Genomic DNA, 19723 nt, shown 5'->3' with positions numbered 1-19723 from the left:
AAACGTTACATGGTCCTGTTGTAGGAAAAAGGGACACCCGTACGATGAGGGTTTTAAACGCAAAACACCCCTTATTGTACGTCCGTTTACCACTAGATATAGCGGCACCGAAAGAGGTGGAACTAGTCGTAGTAAGTTTTATTAAGGGGAATTCCTTACAAAAAGGAACAAAAATAAATCACGAAGAGGCATACTGCAAACTCCATTTGGAAAAAGAAATTCCACGGGCAAATGCAGGGCCCCAATGTTGCTACATACGCAAATACCGTGTGAGTTATTAAATGACAATTGGGGCATTCAAGGTACTTTTCAAGATTAGATTTAGCAAGTGGTTATGATCACAAACACCACAGGCGACGCATAAAGCAAAATTGATCGCATTACTCCGGCTAAAAGCAATCTTCGACAGTGTTTCGACCTGCCAACATTCAGCAATATTCCTGCAAGTGCTCCACCAGGTGCCTTCTGATATGCATACTCCAGGTGCTCCCTAAAGCTCAGTTTGGCGTCAAGTATTACTCTCAGGTATGTGACAGTTGGCATAGAAACGGCTGCACGTCGACCGACTTCCACCTCCGTCATGTTTTTCTTACAACGGTTTGTTATTAAGGCCGCTTCTGTTAGAGTCAGTCCGGCCTTTTCCACCCAGGTCTTCGCCGCTCTCATCTTCTTCATTAAGTAAACCTCCATATCCTCTGGGTGCTTCGCGGCAACAACTACAGCCAGGTCATTGGTAGAGCCGACTATCGTAGCCTCCTCTGGTATGCGAAGTAAAAGCACTCTGTTACATATGAAATTCCACTGCACAGGACCCTACATCCGTCTCGTACTAAAGAATTCTCTGAAAGTGAATTTGTTTCTAAACAGTACTGGAAATCTTGGATAAAATCGCCTGATAGAGGGGTAACGTTGCGGAACTTTACGTAGCCGAATCAGCCCGAGCTCACCATTATCAGAATTACTTCAGTGTAATCAGCGAAAACCTTCTTCTCCACATCTAAAACTTTCTTCTCCACATAGTCGTTCGTCAACTATAACGGCTGATGAAGAGCTTACTGGGCTTGGCGACTCGAAGAGTTACATGAGTCATTGCAATATGAGGCCTTCCCAGGAATAAGGAATAAATCCCTAAGCTATGAGCGATATGACCTTCATTCTCCGTCGCCCTTCCTCATAATAATAATAATAATCGTTGGCGCAACAATCCATGTTGGATCAGGGCCTTGAAGTGTGTTAGAGCACTTCATTCAAGACCGTAACGGTACACTAGGAGGCAATGTGGTCAGCACTTCCTCATGCCCCACTTAATGTTTCCGACATGAAATTCTCCTCCAACTAGAACCCTCCTTTTAGTATTTCTGATCTCATCCTGCAAAGCATCGAAACTTTTACGAAAACCAGGCATATACACGCACAGTTTGAAAAAAGGTTATTTCGAAATAACAAACCCAGCCATTCCTCTGTACTCATAAGTTTACGGCATTTCAAACTCAGATTTCTGCACTTTCTGCCTTTGAAAACCTACAATGGCTCCATTAACATGAGTCGAGTCCTATTTCCGCATACAACGTTAGCTGCAGAGTGCCCCCATTCTTGAGACCTCTTGCCTTTATGTTCACACTTGTAACGCAAAGTGTCCCAGTCCCCAGCTCTCTTTGCATATTCCAGTAATGTGCTTTTCGAGGCATTACTTGAGACAGAGGGTCAAATCCTCCCTTCTCTGTGCACTGCAGATGATCAACCTGATCTTTCTTTTCCTGCCATTGAAAAAACGTTCCATTGTTTTCTCGGTGCGGTTGATTACGGTGAGTTTGTATCCTCTGGAGTCGGCGACTCCTAAATGCTTCCTCTACTTCGTCTTGTCCAGAAAACGATCCAGATTCCTTATTTCAGAATGGACGCCGGCTCACCGCGGAAAATAGCTGCTTTCGTCTCCAGCACCTTCTATTTTTACCACTCCTCAATTCAAGTTCGACATGAATACAATTTTACTGGTTTTAGTTCGTGCAATAGATTTGACACACATTCCAGTGTTTTTTGGTTTGGTGCTATTCCAAACATCCTGAAAGAAGTTCGCAAAAGACTTGGTTTTGGTGACGCTGCCACTCTCGTAATTAATTTCAATTTCGGTATAGGGGGATCAATACAGACGTTATTCAACCTACGTTGTTCAGTGTTTTTTACATCATAGCGAAATTCCTCCAGTGACAGCTTCGGTGGCAGACATTCGCTATTTTCTAAGCTGGCGACCGATACCCAAAGCATAGAGACCGAGTCAGATAAGTTGGTGGCAGTCTTCATGTTTGTTAAGACTACTCGGTACTTGTTGAGCAGAATCTCTTTTTCTACCATTATCTCCCGGATGAGACCCATACCTTACATCCCTCAATTTATTTAACGTAAATGCAGCAAATAATTCGCAATTTTGTACACACTTCACACTTCATATTCAAACAAATAATTAAAAATTATTAATTTGCTCTATAGGAATACCACCATTAAGCAATACAACTCGAGTTCTAGTACGCGTTGGCATATCTGGAAACCAACGACCAGTTTTCAAAGGTCATTTTCGGAATACCGAAAAACTGCCTGTTGTCGGGCCTCCAAGCTACCGAGCATCGATCCCTGAAAATGCCAAACCTGGTGACAATGTAACAATCGTATCGGCCTCCGACCCTGATGGACTGGATGAGCTTCTTACCTACAGAATTGTTGGTGCTAATGATAACTTCGTTATAGATGAAAAGTAAGTGAACTAGTTGTTTTTATGACCGATGTAACTGATTCCACTTTCCATTCCCCCTTTACAGAAGCGGACTCATCAAAGTTTCACCACAGGCTCGACTCGACCGGGATTCAAATCCAAACGATTTTCAAATAATTGTCAACGCTGTGGATGCAGGATTTCCAATACCTGAAACAGCAACAACGACGGTCTATGTTAAGATAGAAGACATCAATGACAAGCCCCCCAAATTCAGCCAAACTAATTATATTGCCTACATATCAGAGAGATCAGAGATAGGGTCGGATGTCTTACAAGTTATTGCTACCGATACTGACTTAGATGCAAAGCTTGAATACAAAATTAAGGAACCCATGAGAGCTACGAGCAAAGCCGGTGTCCCTGTAAGCCAAAGTTCATACAATATCAAGACACTTTTCAAAATTAATAAAGACACTGGCATGATTTCCGTGAATGGAACTCTGAACCACGATTTAGCTGCTGTAGTCATTTTAACAGTTCAAGTAACAGATTTAAACGCTTTTTTGAACAAGGAACATCAAGTTGCAACGGCTGACGTGACGATCTATGTTCAATCCTTCAAAGATACTAACCCTGTTTTTAAAAACAAAGGCTGGACCAGTGCTAAGCCCGTAATAAGCATCCGCATCAAGGAAGAGATGCCTATTGATTCTACGGTGTTCACTCTTCAAGCTGAGGACCCTGTATTAGGAAGGCCCATAAATAGCTTTGTTATAACAAGACCTGACTCTGGAGGCTACTTTGATTTAAATGACCGCACTGGAGAAATTATGTTAAGAAAACGACTCGACTACGAAAACCTAACAAGCAACCATTTATCTATGAAAGTTAAGGCAAACAGCAATGATGGTGGCCGCTCTTCTGAGACTGAACTAAATATCACTGTGATCAACGTTAACGATAATAACCCGATATTCGACCAGCCTGAGTACAAAGCGACTATAGTGGAAAATGAGAAATATCCGAAGAAAATAATATCTGTGCATGCCACTGACCTCGACGCCACCCTTAACGATTACGACGACAAGATTGGTTTTAACACAGTATCGTACTCACTTCAGGGAGAACACGCGAATCTATTCCAAATCCATAATATTTCGGGCGAAATCACTATCGCACCCAATCAAACGATTGATCGGGAGCGCACTCCTCTAATTAAACTGAAAGTCAAAGCTGTTGATGCTCCAGGAATGCCCACCGATTCGAAAACGGGGACTGCTAATCTTTTTATTGATGTACTAGATATTAACGATAATCCTCCCAAGTTTTCTCAGGCAAGTTTCACAGCAGTAATTCCGGAGAATGCTGCTGTTGACTCTTTTGTTACGAAGGTGATCGCAACGGATCCAGATGACGGGCCTGGAGGAGAAATACGATACGACTTTCTTAACGAAGGTGAAGTTAACGGACTGCTTAAATTAAACCCTGTGACTGGGGAGATACGAGTTTTGAAACCCCTAACAGGAAAGGGACGATCTGATCCCTATGAAATGGTTGTGAGAGCGCAAGATAATGGAGGTCAAGTTCCAAAACAAACATCTTTGTATAGTGATGCTAGTCTTATGTTATTCATTGGAGATGTCAGCGCTAATGATGGTATTCCATATTTCATAGAACCAAAGATTGGACAGTTCGCAAATGTTTCCGAGGTAAGTTTTAGCATTCTACTAGTGCCGTGTTTATCGGTTAGAACTTAACGCACAACATTACTGAAAATAACAATCAACACACATAAAAATATACTTTCAGAATGCTACCATCGGTTCGCCAGTATTCCAAGTGATCGCGAGTGATCCAGACAGCCCCTCTACTCCTTCTGGAATGTTAACGTACAAAATCCAGGAAAATACTTTGGATGCCAGTGCATTTCGCATTGATCCAGATACAGGTCTTATAACAACAATGATTCTTCTGGATCGGGAAGAAAAGGATCGCTATAAAATTATATTGGAAGTATCAGATAATGGAGAGCCACGTCAATCTGTAACCAGCGTGCTGAATATCAACATTTTGGATATCGACGACCATAAACCTCGATTTGATCGTGATGTGGTAAGTGGATCATGTTGTAGTAAACAATTCTAGCTAATATTTCAGATAAACGTTGAAAGGAGTGGTTTTTTTGTCTGTGGACAAAAACAATGTCAGTATGCACCGCGTTCGGGTCTTATTCTAAGAGATCCCCTTTGACTTAGTGCAGGTAGTCTTTCTGCGGTCTGCACCGGACACTGGCCTATAGGGGACCATGCCGTCAGACATGGCATACCCTACAATTCGCATTGTCGAAGCTACGGAGAAGTGGGAGAAAGCCTCAGGCACTTGCTTTCCAATTGACCAGCTCGAGCTGGAGCTAGGCTGCAAACACTAGGTAAACCATTCTTTGAAGACCCCAGAGAGATCTCTAGCTTCATGGTCGAATAGCTTTTTTCCTTGGTGAATGCTTCCCTGGGTCTGAAGAACTGAACCGGCTAAACTCTGCCTCCTTGATTTTATCACAGCACTCACGGTCTTAGAAGTAACGCAACGCTAACTGGGTTCATCGCTCCTGTAGATGATGACCCTTCTGGAGCCACCACCTAAGTAGTGTGAATATATCCCACTCTGCACAACCACCAACGCAGCGTCGACTGTCAGCAACATAGCCCCGCCTAGTCTGTTTGTCAGTCCGCTCGCTCTTCTTTATACTTCCGTGACCGAAAATCCAAAGGGGGGGTGGCCGCTCAGACTGTCCAGCAAGTCCTTGCTGTACCGCACCAGCCTGGACGATTTCGCCATTAAATGCCCAGAGTTTCCGAAGTACACCGTCTATAATCTTATTGTAGTCATGGGCTTCGTTCTAAATCACGTTGTCTGGTTGCATTGCACGCCACAGCGTTTTTAAAGTGAAAGTCTACAGGAAAGAGGAGGTGTAGAAGTACATCTTGAGCATTCATCATGCAGTCCTGCAGATCGCAGCAATATCTGCCCACCGGCGCACTTTTCAAAACAAGCATCTTAAATTCCACTCATAACGAAGGGAACTGTCCCTGACACCAATATCCAGAAGTCGTCGGCATTCGCCACTACCTTTACTCCACTCCTGTGCAGCATTCGTACAACTTAATCCATCATTATCAATTAGAGCACTGGAAAGATGAGACTCTCTACAAGCTAGAATGTTGCTGAGTTTCATAGATTCGCTGATACTTCCTATGTTCTACCAGGAGTGCTACCTTGCAGTTGTGGTACCCAGTGTTTATGATCTTGGGATTGAATAAGTGTTTGTTCTACCACGGTGGCAATGTTTTTTTGTTGGGAACGAGACTCTAAAAGCAATTTTGAATGCCTTCTGCAGAGCTCCGTCCCTTAACTCCAGCTTGTATGTTGTGCCAATGTTACCAACGGGAGAGCTTAGTCTTGATAGTTTGACCTAGCTTCCTCCAGTCGACCTTCCTACGATCTCTAAAAGTGTAGGATATCTTTTCAGTGAGATTCAAATCGACATGTATCCCGCCGTTATCCAAAAAGGATCTCTGAGCAGACACTTTCTAATTCTCCATCCTAAAAGTCCATTGAGTTAGTAGCGTTTTGCCAGCGACCTCCTCCTCCCGCGTTTGAAAATGGAGCATTTGTGCAACTAATAGTTTTGTGTTGATAATGAAGTCAAACTGCCCCAAAGCGTGTGCAGGGCATTGGCATCGCAGCTTATCAACAGGTTGGCCTACCTTGCTATGATGATAGACTTGAGAATTTTGAGTGCCTCAAGCTGCAGGCAGTGGAGCTAAATACCACAATTTTCCCTAGGTAATAATTGAAGAAAGAGTTACTTTCTTACCTATTAAGGCCTATGTGTAAAATAAAAACAGAAAAAAGAATGTTTACTGTCTGTCGCTTGATAGACTAGCACATATGTTAGGAACATAAGGCATTTTTTCCTACTAAAACTACCCCCTAACTTCTGTCCACTCACCATGGCACCGCCGAGAAGTAATACGTTGCGCAGTGGATACAATTCTAGTTACTTCTCTTATCACTCTTCGATTGCTTCCCGCAACCGCAGATTGTATACATTGTTTCCGCCCAACCATGACAACTGCATTCAAGTTTTCTGGAACGAAAACATTTCGCCTCTAAAGCCATTCTTCTTATTTGAATGTAGGGTAATAAAAGAAAACATTCTCCGGTTTTTCCGGGATTAAGCCACGACTAGGACAGTTCGGTAAGCTGTTAAATTTAAACTATACACCAACTGAAAAACTGAGTGAAAAACGCGGGGGCCACTACGAATACACAATAAACAAGTCGGGAAACCGGAAGCTTGATGCTTCAGGTATAAAAGGTTTTATGTTTCCCTATTTAAGGAGCATAACGTAGTTCTCTATTGGCTGATAGCATTGACCCCAGATATTTAAATTGCTCAGTTCTGGGCAAGTTACTGCATTGCCAGAACTGAGCGATTTAAATATCTCGAGGGGCAGGTTACTGCCATTGCCAGAACCCAGCGATTTAAATATCTCGAGTCAATGCTATCAACCAATGGAGAACTGCATAATGAAATTGCTTCACGCATTAACTCTACCTGGATAAAGTGCCATTCCACAACTAGTCTCCTTTGTGATCGACGTATCAGCGCACGTCCCAAATCTACCGCAATGAGGTCTGTCTGCCGCTCTCTATAGTTCTGAGTGTTGGCCGACTATGAAAGATAATGAACGGCGTCTTACGGTAATGGGGGCGAAGATGTTGCATTGCACTAGTGGCGTAACACGTTTTGATCACTTCTTAAAAGAGAATATCCCCGATCGATATGGGTTTGCACCGATCGTGGAAAAACTGCGAGAGAGGCGTTTTCGATGGTGTGGTCACGTAATTCACGCTAACGAGATTGCACTTACAAATATTGGTCTGAACATCGCAGCCGATGGTAAGCAACCAAAAAGCCGGCCAAAACAACGGTGGCTTGATACGCTGGATGGGGATTTAAAGGCCTCGCGATTACATCCTGATCAGGCATTTGATAGAATAAAATGGCGAAACCGATCACAACGAACCGACCCCGCTTATGAACGGGACAAAGGCTGAAGAAAAAGAAGAAGACGTGACGAGTGCACGACAGCTCCGTGTCACATAGCTCAAATTTCCATTGTCCTCTATTTTTTAGGAAGCGATTTAAATAAATCATTTGATGGAAATACAGGGCTTTCCCCAACCTCAACCTCAACCTCCCTCAACCTCATACGCTTTTCGCCCTGAGTTTAATATTATTAGCAAATGCGAAGAATTTAACCTACAACAGATACAAATAAGTCGGGAAACCTGAAGCCAGACGCTTCAGGTATGAAAGGTTTTGCGTATTTCTTTTATAAAGAGATTTGAGTGTGCATTTGCCCCATCAGCATGTCGCACGTAAAATATGCATATATTATGGAAAATATCCACTTTAAAGTGATACTGACATGCACGTAGTCTTGAATTTGCAGAGAAGCGGCAGTTTTGACCTAGTATAACTTTGTTAGTAATGGTGCGATATTCACCAAAGCCGGCAGGATCATGCTCTATGCTGTAGCCTACATTATTGCTGCTGTGATTCTAGGGTGAACTTAACGGGGGTTTTCCTGTCAATTACTAAAAGTTATTGTAATGTACTACTATTAACTTTATTTGAACAGGTATCGGTATGGAGGGTATTTCGGAACCTAGGCACCATATAGTGGCAGCCCCCTGATTTTTTCGGATTTTTCGGTTGGGTAGTTTCTGGGAATGGGTTCGTTAAAAAAATGATCACTTTCAACCCCCCGCACTCCCCACCTTTTTAACAAATCGGAAAACTAAGACCGGCTTCGAAAAGTACTGATCGATACCTTTCATTTGATACCAAATGACCATATTTGATGAAAAAAAAATTTACACCCCCCTTTTGCATGTATGGGGACCCCTCTTAAATTCGACGTAAAAGAATGTAACTCACTATATTCGTGAGCGTTCACAGTTCCCAACTTTCTACCAAATTTGGTGTCAATCGCTATAACCGTCTCCGAGAAAAATGCGTGTGACGGACAGACAGACAGACAGATAGACAGTAAACCGATTTTAATAACGTTTTATGTTTACAACGGTTGGGGTGAAGTAAATTCTTCATGAATGGAATTTCAATATTTCACTCGAATGTCAATTATTCTCTTTAATTATGACGTCAGTATCTTATTTGTATGGCTTATGATGCAGTAAATTCGGACGAAATTGATAAGTTTGAACTGCTATAACTTTAACACTAATAGTTGGATTTTCTTGAAACTTAGCATGTGTATGCACGAGGCTATCCTCTATGTCGGTGCACCAAGGATGAACTTAAGGGGACTTTTTCAGTCAATTTCTAAAAGTTGGTAATATACTATTAGTAAATTTTTTTGAGCAGATACCGGAATAGGACAGATTTTGAGACCTAGATTTCATCTAAGCGCACTACACTGATTTTTTTCGGATTTCCAGGTTGATTAGTTTCCGAAAATGGGTTCTGTCTCACTTTAAGTACGTAAATTTTGACTCCTTACTAGCGAATTGTGCAATTCACGGATAAACTAATATCAGTTGTGGAAAGTACTGCTCGAGACCTTTCATATGATACCCTACACGACTATATCCGGTAGAAAAATTTTTTGTATCCCCCTTTGCGTGTATGCCCCTTTTAAACTTCACCTAAATTTATGCCACTCGCTGTATGCGTGGAATTTCATAGTTCCCATCTGTTCACCAAATTTCGTTCGGGTCGATTCAGTCGTTTTGAAGAAAAGTGCGGCCGACAGACAGACAGACAAACAGTCAATCGATTTTAATAAGGTTTTGTTTTACACAAAACCTTAAAAACAAGCTATTCCTCGACTAAGAAAAAATTCATTTAACACTTGAATATGTATTCGCAGGACGCCGAACCCCTCGAAATGGAAGTAACGGAAGAAGAGCCAACCGGCACAATTGTTGGCAACATATCAGCTGTGGATGAAGACATAGGTGAAAATGGTGCTATTGATTATATATTCGTGGACGGCAACGAGGAAGGCTACTTTGAAATGTTAAGAACGGACGAAAATAAGGCGATCATAAGAACTAATAAAAAAATTGACCGGGAAACAATCAATAAATTTATCCTAACCGTCAAATGTTTTAAATATGGCTTGAACCCTCAAGATATCTCCAGATCGGATTATACAAAAGAGGATTTATCTGAAATTCAAGTTTTAATTAAAGTTCTTGATATTGACGATCACCTCCCAGCGTTCCTTCAAAAGAATCCTGCCATCGGTGTTCGAATAAATGTTCCAGTTGACACCGCCATAGCCACAATCAATGCTGAGGACCAGGATCCTGATGCCTTGCCCGTAGTCTATTCACTTGAAAACATCACATTCATTCCTCAGTTCTATAAGCGTTACAATATTTCACCGAATTCCTACAAGGAACTTTTCACGTTGAACAATCAAACGGCCGAAATAAGGACCAATGGTAGTTTATCCGACTTTGTTGATGGATACTTTGAATTGCTGATCAAAGCCAATAATTCACACAAAGTTAAGCGATTTTCCACGAATCGTGTCAAAGTTTTCGTTATCCGAGACAAGTCCTTATTGCGATTTGTCTTCTCGCGACCACCAGCTGATGTCCGAACCGCAATTCCGGACTTCCAGCAGAAAGTTCAGGCTAAACTGAAACCACTGAAACTGGAACTTCATGTTTTCGACACCCAAGTATTGACGAAAGCTGATCACAGCCTGGATTTCAGTGCCACTAGTTCCTGCTTCCAACTATTCAAGGATGGCTCGGCTTTGACTTTGAATGAAATGACCAAAGTAATGGACGGAGAAAACCTGAAAAACCAACTTTCGGATATCTACCGTGAATTTGATGTTAGTCAGGTGGAGTCGTGCTCTGTGAAGCGAAAATACGTAGCTGCTAGTCTTATATCATCGGCGGGGACATGGTTAGTCATTCTCTCCGCATTGATAGGTGTTGCTGCAGTGGTTGCAACGTGCACTATCTATTGTTTAGCGAAAAAGTAAGAAAGTATTGGCCCATTTCCCCCATTTTTTAAATTAATTTTAAACCATTGTTTTCTAGGTACAAGAAGAGATCAAAACGTATACCTATAGCGAGAGTTCCTCCCGAACCTTATGGTGCTGCAGCACCTGTCTTCTTCTCGGAGCCTATTTATGGACCTTTGTAAATACAACGATGCAAACAATTTGCGAATACATATATACTTTGAAATGCGCTTAATGTTCAGAAATAATATTACTTTCTAGGATTCGCTGTAAGATGCATTTGTGATAAAAATACTCAATATATAATATACCCTTTTACAAATACCATAAGTGAATGTAAAGCAAATGGAAAATATTATCCTCATTTATCTTTAAACGTAGTTGTTTAGTTTTAAGCAAAATTATATTTATTTCGTGTTGTATCAATGAAATTGAATAATGTTAAGTCAAAAATTAAAATTAGTACAAAATTATAGATTCCTGCACTTTTAATTGCGCACGATAACAATTGTAAATAAATTGGATCATCGGTAAAAACATGGGCGAAGTAATAAACCCTTTTTTGCACACGGATTTGTTAACAAAACGGCAATAGTACACTTGGGTACCAGTGCTCTCCCTATTTTTCCAAATGTACCAGAAGCAAATGTGCATCTAGTGGAGGAACCTTACTGTAAAAATGTTTCCTTATACTACTTGCGGTGATAAGCCTGCGGACTGACATATATGTAAGTATCTGGACAAGAAAAAATCTATATAATATTCCAATACTTTTATTACTTTGATCTTTTCCTTGTAAAAGTTGATAGCAATGTATTGACTCCTTCCTTTTCTTCTATTTAAATCACTTCAACAACTCCATTACTCTCCTAATTCCCTATTTCCCATCCCAAGATCCACCTAGTTTATATAAAACTAAAACTAACATAAACTATGGAATCATACTTTTTATTTTCAATTCTCCTTCTCCTTCTCCTTCAAGTTCATTTGAATATTTTCAAGGCTAATGCAGTTTCATAAGATTTCAAAAACGCCATTTTTAGGAAAATTGAGGTAAACCTACTCATAATTTCCATAATCTTCGTAATTTATAACATGTCGGCGGCAGTCAAAGCATGAAGAGCATTGGCTCTGGCTAATAATCTTCTGAATAGTTTATGCGAAATCAAAATCCCCCATCTCTATTGCAACTCATAAGATTGGCAATCGGCCTGGTGGGCATCGTAATTACTGTCGTAAGCAAGGAGGTTTCGTTTGTGGTGACTCCAGAACTGACAATTGGCTAAGTGGCGACATTCTTAGAGATAATGCCCTTGTTCGTGCCGAGATACTTTTGGCTAGGAATTCTAAAAATAAAAGTATTGACCTAATGGCAATCGCGATCCGGCAGGAGGCTAAATTCTGTAGGATAAGGACCAGAAGAGTAGAACGTAGTGTTTTCATTTTCGCCGAACAGATTGAAGTGATTACCCCGAGTACAAGTCTTCTTCGGTTTTTAAGGTTTTGTTTGTAAAACAAAACCTTATTAAAATCGGTTCAGTATCTGTCTGTCCTTCCGTCTTTTTTTTTCGGCATGGTGGAAAGATTCAAAACCTACTGCTGGCTCCTGCCACGCAATTATGTGAGACTTCTAGTCACTAAAACCACCTCCTTCTCATTCCACTCTCCCCACGGAACTCCTATAAAGTATTGCGTCGCGGGGCGGGATCAGCTTTTAACTGCGGCTCATTATGGTTCTCTCCCTTCCTTGTTTTCGTCGTAGTTCTTCTTGCCTAAGCTGTTGGTGAATAGCTTGCAGTTCCCTTATAACCGGATTACAGGCATTTGTTGACTCCAGCATGAACTCGACAATGTTTTCGGGTGTTAAACGCCTGTCTGCGACCGCTTCCATTCTTGTTCGGTGCGCGGTGAACCTGGGGCAATCAAATATGACATGCTCCGCATTCTCAGCCACGTTACCACATCTTGGGCAACATGGTGATTCGTCGTGACGAAATCGATGTAAATAAGCACGATCACCTCCATGTCGACCTAAGAATTGTGTTAACTCGTGGCTTAATTCCCCATGGCTTCGTTCAAACCATCTTCGAATATCCGGAATAATGAAACCGGAATAATTGCCGTCGAAATGCGCTACACTCTCCAGCTGCATACGTTTTGTCGCAGAATCGTCGGCCTTCATTCGCCAAGATGTCTATGAGGAGCATCCCTGCTAGTACATATGCTGCTGATGTCCGATACGCACTGCATACCCGGAGTGCACTTAGCCGATACGCCATTCCCAATTTTCGGCAGTTCACTTTGTTATTCAGAACAGTTGCCCAGAGTTGCACGGAGCTGACTACCCTAGAGAGCAGAAGACGTCGGCTTTGACTTGGCCCACCAATGTTCGGTAGTATCCTCAAGATCGTTACAGCGATGGAAGACGCTTTAGTTGCGGCATACTCAATGTGTTGAATTTTGAAGTTGAGGCTTCTGTCAATAATTACTCCCAAGTATTTGAGCGCCAACTTTGATTTTCACAGTTGTGGTCTTTCTTCTCTTGCTAATGAGAACTACTTCTGTTTTATGTTCAGCAAGTGAAAGGCCAGAATTCCCCAACCAGGAATTGATCTCCCATACGCTTCATTTGCATAGATCTCGATCTCGTCTTGGTGCTTTGCAACCACTGTTATTCCGATATCATCGGCGAAGCCAATAGTTGTCACGTTGTCCGGTAGGCTTAGGGCCAACACTCCATCATACATAACTAACTACAGCAAAGGACCCAGGACAGAACCCTGTGGCACTCCGCAAGTTGTCGGGAATATTTTTAGACCATCGTCCGATTCGCAGTAAAGTCTTCTCCCAAGGAGAAACTCAACCACAATGTGTACAATGTACTTCGGGACCTTCGAGTGCCTCGATGATTGTTTTCCATTTTGCACTATTGAACGCATTTTTCACGTCGAGGGTTATTACTACGCACCATTTTCCTTCTTCTATTGCAGCCTGAGCCAAACCCGTCAGCATGCTGATTGGGTCGACAGTTGATTTCGCCTTACGAAATCCGAATTGTTTGTCCGAAAGGCCTCCTTCCTTTTCCTCAACAGCGAGCAGTCTGTTATATATTACTCGTTCAAATAGTTTGCCAATGGTATTGACCAGACATATCGGTCTATATGAGGACGCCGACACGTCACTGCAAGTCTCTGATTAGAGTATCACTGACGAAGGTGAGGTCTACCACGGATTGCAATTCTCCCCTCCGGAATGTGTTGGCTCCCCCAAAGTTGGCAAGTACCACGTTCAAGCGCGAGAATGTTTCCAGCAATATTCGTCCTCTGGCGTTAGTTTCTCTGTTACCCCATTCTTCTGCCCATGCGTTGAAGTCGCCGGCTATTACTGTACTGTTGCATTAAAGGATAGTTTCTCCAGCAATGACGTGAATTCCTCTAATGTGAGGCTCGGTGCTGCGTAACAGCTATAGATGTATATCCCTCCGATCTTGGCACGGGTGAACCCGTCCTCTGGATGTTTTTTCGCATCTACTATAGCTTGGCTTCCGCAGTTCCATATCGCCGCCTTACTGGTTTTGCCTGCTATCCATACTCCGCTGATTTTTGTATTGTTCGGATACAGTGGCAACGTCGACGTTGTTTTCGAATACGCTTTGGGGAAAGTAAGTCTTGGGCCGCTCGACAGTGATTCAGATTGAGTTGCATAAACTTCATTTGACCTTATTTATGAACGACTTTCTGCACACTAGACATTTACTGCTTCCTGCAATGTGGGCGCTGTCACTATTTTTTGCTTCAACGCAGAATACGCACTTGGGAATTTCGTTGCAGTCCTTTGCAAAATGGCCTTGTTCTCTACATTTGCGGCACAGATTTGATCTGTCTTGCGAGCTAGTGCAAGCTTTCGCTATGTCACCAACCTGCCAGCACTTATAGCGTTTATGCACTGACTCTGTTCCCGTAACCGACAGACCACCCATCCAATACGTACTTTGCCCACTGCAATCGCCTTTTTCACTGCTTCGATAGGAAGACTTATCGACGCTATCTGCGTGACACCGTACGTTTTTCTAAGTCGTGGTACATTAGACTCACTCACTGATTGTAATCCTAATTGGGTTTGCAAGGCCTCGCAGATCTCAGATTTTGTAGTGACTTCATCGAAATCCTTGCATTCGATCACCACCGAATCCTTACTCATTTTGACCGCCGTAGCCTCACCTAATGATACTTCAATTTTATCCCGTAGGTCTTCGCCTCCGTCGTCACCAGTTGTAAGTTCGAACAGCAGGTCGCTTTTCTATGTTGGTCTTATCCGCGTGACATTTGCACTCAGATCCGTCAAGGAGGCATCTGCTTTGACCTCGCGTAAGATTTCCACGTACGTCAACTCGCTGGTTTTTGTTATTATCAATGAAAGCCCGTGCTTTCACGTCCTCTTTGGCCTTTAAGTATGTTGCCCTGATTGAACGCATCTGATCTTTAATCGCGTGGTGTGCATTATTACGTTGGTTAACGTATTCCATTAGATTATTGATCATCGATCCCAGCCTCGTAAATACGTCACCCTCGGCTTCAGCAGTAACTACACTGCTGCTACTCTTATGGCCCAACATGCGTTTTCCCGCCGAATTCGCTGGCGGTAATAGCACTAATTTTGCGCTCCGCTTGAAAGGATCACTCGCACTAAAAGATAACAATGGAGACTCCCCGCTGGCCATTTTGCTAGTGGGATGCCCACCGTTTGTTATATAATACGTTGTTATATAATTTGTTTGTTATATAATATGTCTGTCCGTCTGTCTGTCTGTTTTTCGGTGTGTGACAGGCACTTTTCTTAGAAACGGCTATACTGATTGACACGAAATTTGGTGAGAAGGTGGGAACTGTGGACCAGACATGCAGTGAGTGATATCCTTCTACGTTGAGATTTAGGAGGGGTCCCCATACATGTAAAAGGGAGGTGTACATTTTATTTCACCAAATATAGTCATTTGGGGTATCAAATGAAAGGTCTCGATTAGTACTTTTCGAAGCCGGTTTTAGTTTTCAGGTTTATTAAAAAGACGGGGAGTGGGAGGGGTGGAAAGTGACGATTTCTTTACTCAAAAACTACCCAACCGAAAAATCTAAAAAAAATCATGAAGCTGCCTCTGTATGGTGCCCAGGCCTCAAAATACTCTCCTTATCGATATCTGTTCAAATTAAGTTAATACTAGTATATTACCATATTTTTGGGAAAATTGAATAAAACCCCCCTTAAGTTTATCACAGCGTTATAAAACTTGGTAGTAGTATAAAATATAATATGAAGGACATTATCTCCTAGTTTGATCAAAATCATACTATTAGTACCAAAGTTACAGTAGCTCAAAGTTGTCTTTACCGTGTAAATTTACAACCCGAAAAAAAAACCTATCATACCTGAAGCGCCTAGCTTCCGGTTTCCCGACTTGTTTTTGAGTGCACACCGTCTTTAACCAGTAATTTCTACGGCAATGAATCGGTTATTAATTCTTATTCTTCGCCCCATCGTCTTCGTCAAATACAGTTGAATCATTTTTCAACTTTTCGCAAGGCGATTTCCCTGCGTTCAGCATTTCAATCCATCCGTTTCGACCCAATGTTTTAGAATACTTCTGCCTGATAGAATGATATAGCCCACTGTATGCGTGAACGTTCACAGTTATACAAACAGTTATATAAACATCTGTGGGAAAAGTTTTTTTTATTGCGGAAAATAGCGACCATTCTATTTCCACAGCAAAGCAAATGAACTGTTGCGGTCGAAAGAGAGCACTAGTCTACTAGAACAAGTCTTGTAGCAACGATGAAGAGAACAAGTGGTTCCCGAAATATCGATTTTTGCAAGGTTAATAAATATTATTCACGAAAAGGAAAGGCATAATGCCACCCACCAAAAAGACCAAGAAAGAAATATGTGCAAAACAAGAGAAATTTCATGAACATGGGAAACTTAAATTCAAATGTGAAGATACTATCCGAAGAAGTTCGTCTTTTCTCGAGTGAAATTCCACAGGTTTTCTCATAATGTGAAAACGAACTGATAGTATTTAAAGTATTTACCAACATCATCAATGGCGGAAGAACCGTATCCAATCTAGGCCTGCCTTAATAAGGAATTCCAGACGTTCCGGTTTAGCATAGAGATCCACCAATCCGATATCTCCAATAGCTGTTATAGCGCTACCTTATAGCGCTTATAGACTTTCCGGACTGAATCATCCTTCGGTTGTGATTTCCAACCCCAAGTAGGAGAAGTTATTAACAGTCTCAAAGTTATAGTGTCGTATCTTTATCACTCTCGTGTGACTAGTGAAATTCGATGTTGTTGGTTCTTTCATTTCTGGGATTGACGTTGCCACCGTATACGGCTGCCTGAGCTGGATGAAGGCAGTTTGTACACCCGGGTCGTCCTTCCAATGATGCCGATATCGCCAGCATTGACCACTATTTGGGAGGACTTAAAAAGTATGGTGCCTCTCGCATTTACCTCATCATCACGGATCACTTTTTCTAGGGCCAGGCTAAAGAGGACTAATAGGACTAATAGGGCATCCCCTTGTCTTAGACCGTTGTTGATGTGCAATGGTCTCGAAAGTGATCCAGCTGCTTTTATCTGGTCTCGCACATTATTCAGGGTCAGCCTAGTCAAGCTTTTATCAGTTTCGTCGGAATACCGAATTCTCTTGTGGAGGCGCTGTAATGTGAGTCGCTTAGCGAGGATTCTTCCGAGTTCCACTCCAAAGCAGCTCAACTCATGACAACTGGAAACTCATCCACCTGATTGGCTCGCCTATCTGTTGACAGCAGATTGACACCTGCAAGCCTAGCAGAGCAAGCTGGCAGAAAAAAAAGTCTGCCATCAACTATGAAAAGATAGAGAAGATCTCGACAAATCGTCACGACATTTTTTAAATTTAAACTTTTGATTGAGTTAATTAAACACAACAGAACACAACAAAATTAACACAACAATTTGAAAAGAAATTAATACAGAATTGCAATAATCTATTGCATGCTTGTAAAAAAATTAATATAGAATAACAATAAGCAATAGCATGTTTTCTTACAACACCCTCATGGCCATGTACAGTTTCACCTTGGCTATGCTATCATAGGCGGCTTTAAAGTCGATGAAGAGATGGTGCTACTGATGTCCAGATTCCAACAGTTTTCCATCGAATTTGTTGCTGATTTGCCCGGAGTGGAGCCTCTTTGGTATGGGCCGATGATGTTCTGGGCGTATGGAGCTATCCGAGCTGGTAGGATCATCATCATCATCAACGGCGCAACAACTGGTATCTGGTCTTCGCCTGCCTTAATAAGGAACTCCAGACTCCAACCCATCGCAACAAAATGCCAAAAATCGAAAATCAGAATTCTCTCTTTGTCTCGGTAGGATGAACATCAAGCTGTATAAGGTTTCATCCTCTTGAATTATTGATAAAACTTCCGTGCCTGGGCCGCTTCCTGTACTTTTCGAGTTCACAGACCTGTTGGTTCTCCAAGGCTTCCTTTTCCGTTTGTGAAATCACTTCTCCGCTCGCCGGAGTTCGTAATAAGTCTCCACGCATGTCCGCGCCCTTTGAGAATGCAGCATTACCCGGTATACGGCATTCTTCCATTCCATGGCTAGCTTACATTCATCGCAAAACCAGCTGTTTCGATTTCTTTTTGGCTGGGGCGAAGTATGTTTGTAGCCGTCTCAGTAATAACATTCTTCTGGTGATTGTGATTGCCATTTGTTGATGCTTCATCTCCAGGATCTCTGTTGGCTCCTGTTATTGCGGCATCCATTTTCCCCTTATGGATGTTGCAGAGGACTGTGCTTTTTCTTAAGCAGGTGGATATCTTCAAAAGACTCTTGCCTGGGCACGCCAGGGTGTGAGATTTTTACCCACTAAAACCACCCCCGACTCCTTTCCAACCCCGTGGAACCACCTTTAGGTATTTCATCACGGGGCGGAGTTAGCTTACTTTAGCTAGGTCTCCTTCCATCTTCCCGCGGAGTTAGTTACCCCGCCTTCCTCACTTCTTCTGCTTTTCGCAGTTACACCTGGATTACTGCGATCATGGAATTGATCACATCCCAGTCTTCCTGACAAGCTACCATTCTCTGGACAAAATTTTCCGGCGATAGCACTTCACCTAGAGTTTCCTCTAGGTTCCTCCTTTCTTCCACGAACCTAGGACACTGGAAGAATACGTGCGCTGCGTCCTCTGGGACCCCGTCACAGTTTGGACAATAAGGTGAGGTGCCCAATTTAAACCTGTACAGGTATTGACGGTATCCTCCATGGCCGGTGAGAAACTGGGTGAGATTATAATTGATCTCCCCGTACTTTCTCTCCAGTCACTCCCTAATGGAATGGATCAACCTGTAAATTTAACGACCCTTTTCTGACTGGTCCCATCGCCGTTGCCATCTGCTAATGGATCTCTCTCTTTCTTCTGGTGTTATAAATGTTCGGCATTTCGGTTGCCAGGATGTCAATCGACATCATTCCCGAGATGACGAACTTCGCATCGTCTGAGACGGTCCTGAAGGCAGAACACACCCTTAAGTTTATATGCATTACCTAAAACCTGCAGCGCGTTTCCCTAAACTGGGACTGCATACAGCATGATAGAACTCACCATCCTGGCTATGAGCAGCCTGCAAGTATGCGGCGGTCCTCCTACGTTCGGCATCATCCTTGCCAGAGCCATACTCGTGGTGGATGCTTTTTTGCAAGTATGCTCTATGTACTGTTTAAAATTGAGTTTTCCGTCTATCATCACCCCGAAGTATTTGATGGCAGAGGACTGTGCTGTGGGTGGTTTCAGTGTTAACTCTCATCTGATTGTCAGAGTGGATTCTGGGTGGAGTTGTTATTCAAGCCTGGAGCACTGTGCTAACGAGGTAGTGATCCGAG

At 42.4% G+C, this 19723-nt stretch overlaps 1 protein-coding gene across 2 annotated transcripts in view; it reads left to right on the top strand.

Moving 5' to 3' along the window:
• LOC119649460 (cadherin-23) overlaps positions 1-11260 on the top strand; it is an 83013-nt gene extending 71753 nt beyond the window's left edge. For both annotated transcript variants that reach the window (XM_038051615.1, XM_038051614.1), the window contains 5 exons: positions 2488-2749; positions 2814-4419; positions 4520-4822; positions 9670-10799; positions 10862-11260. In XM_038051615.1, the coding sequence (XP_037907543.1) occupies positions 2488-2749; positions 2814-4419; positions 4520-4822; positions 9670-10799; positions 10862-10967 (3407 nt within the window). In that variant the 3' untranslated portion in view covers positions 10968-11260. The remainder of the gene's footprint in view (positions 1-2487; positions 2750-2813; positions 4420-4519; positions 4823-9669; positions 10800-10861) is intronic.
• The last annotated feature ends 8463 nt before the right edge of the window (positions 11261-19723 follow it).

This window comes from Hermetia illucens, chromosome 2 (assembly GCF_905115235.1).
Source record: "Hermetia illucens chromosome 2, iHerIll2.2.curated.20191125, whole genome shotgun sequence".
NCBI lineage: Eukaryota > Metazoa > Arthropoda > Insecta > Diptera > Stratiomyidae > Hermetia > Hermetia illucens.
The sequence above is the reverse complement of the archived record's forward strand: the minus strand, read 5'-3'. Positions and strand labels throughout refer to the sequence as shown.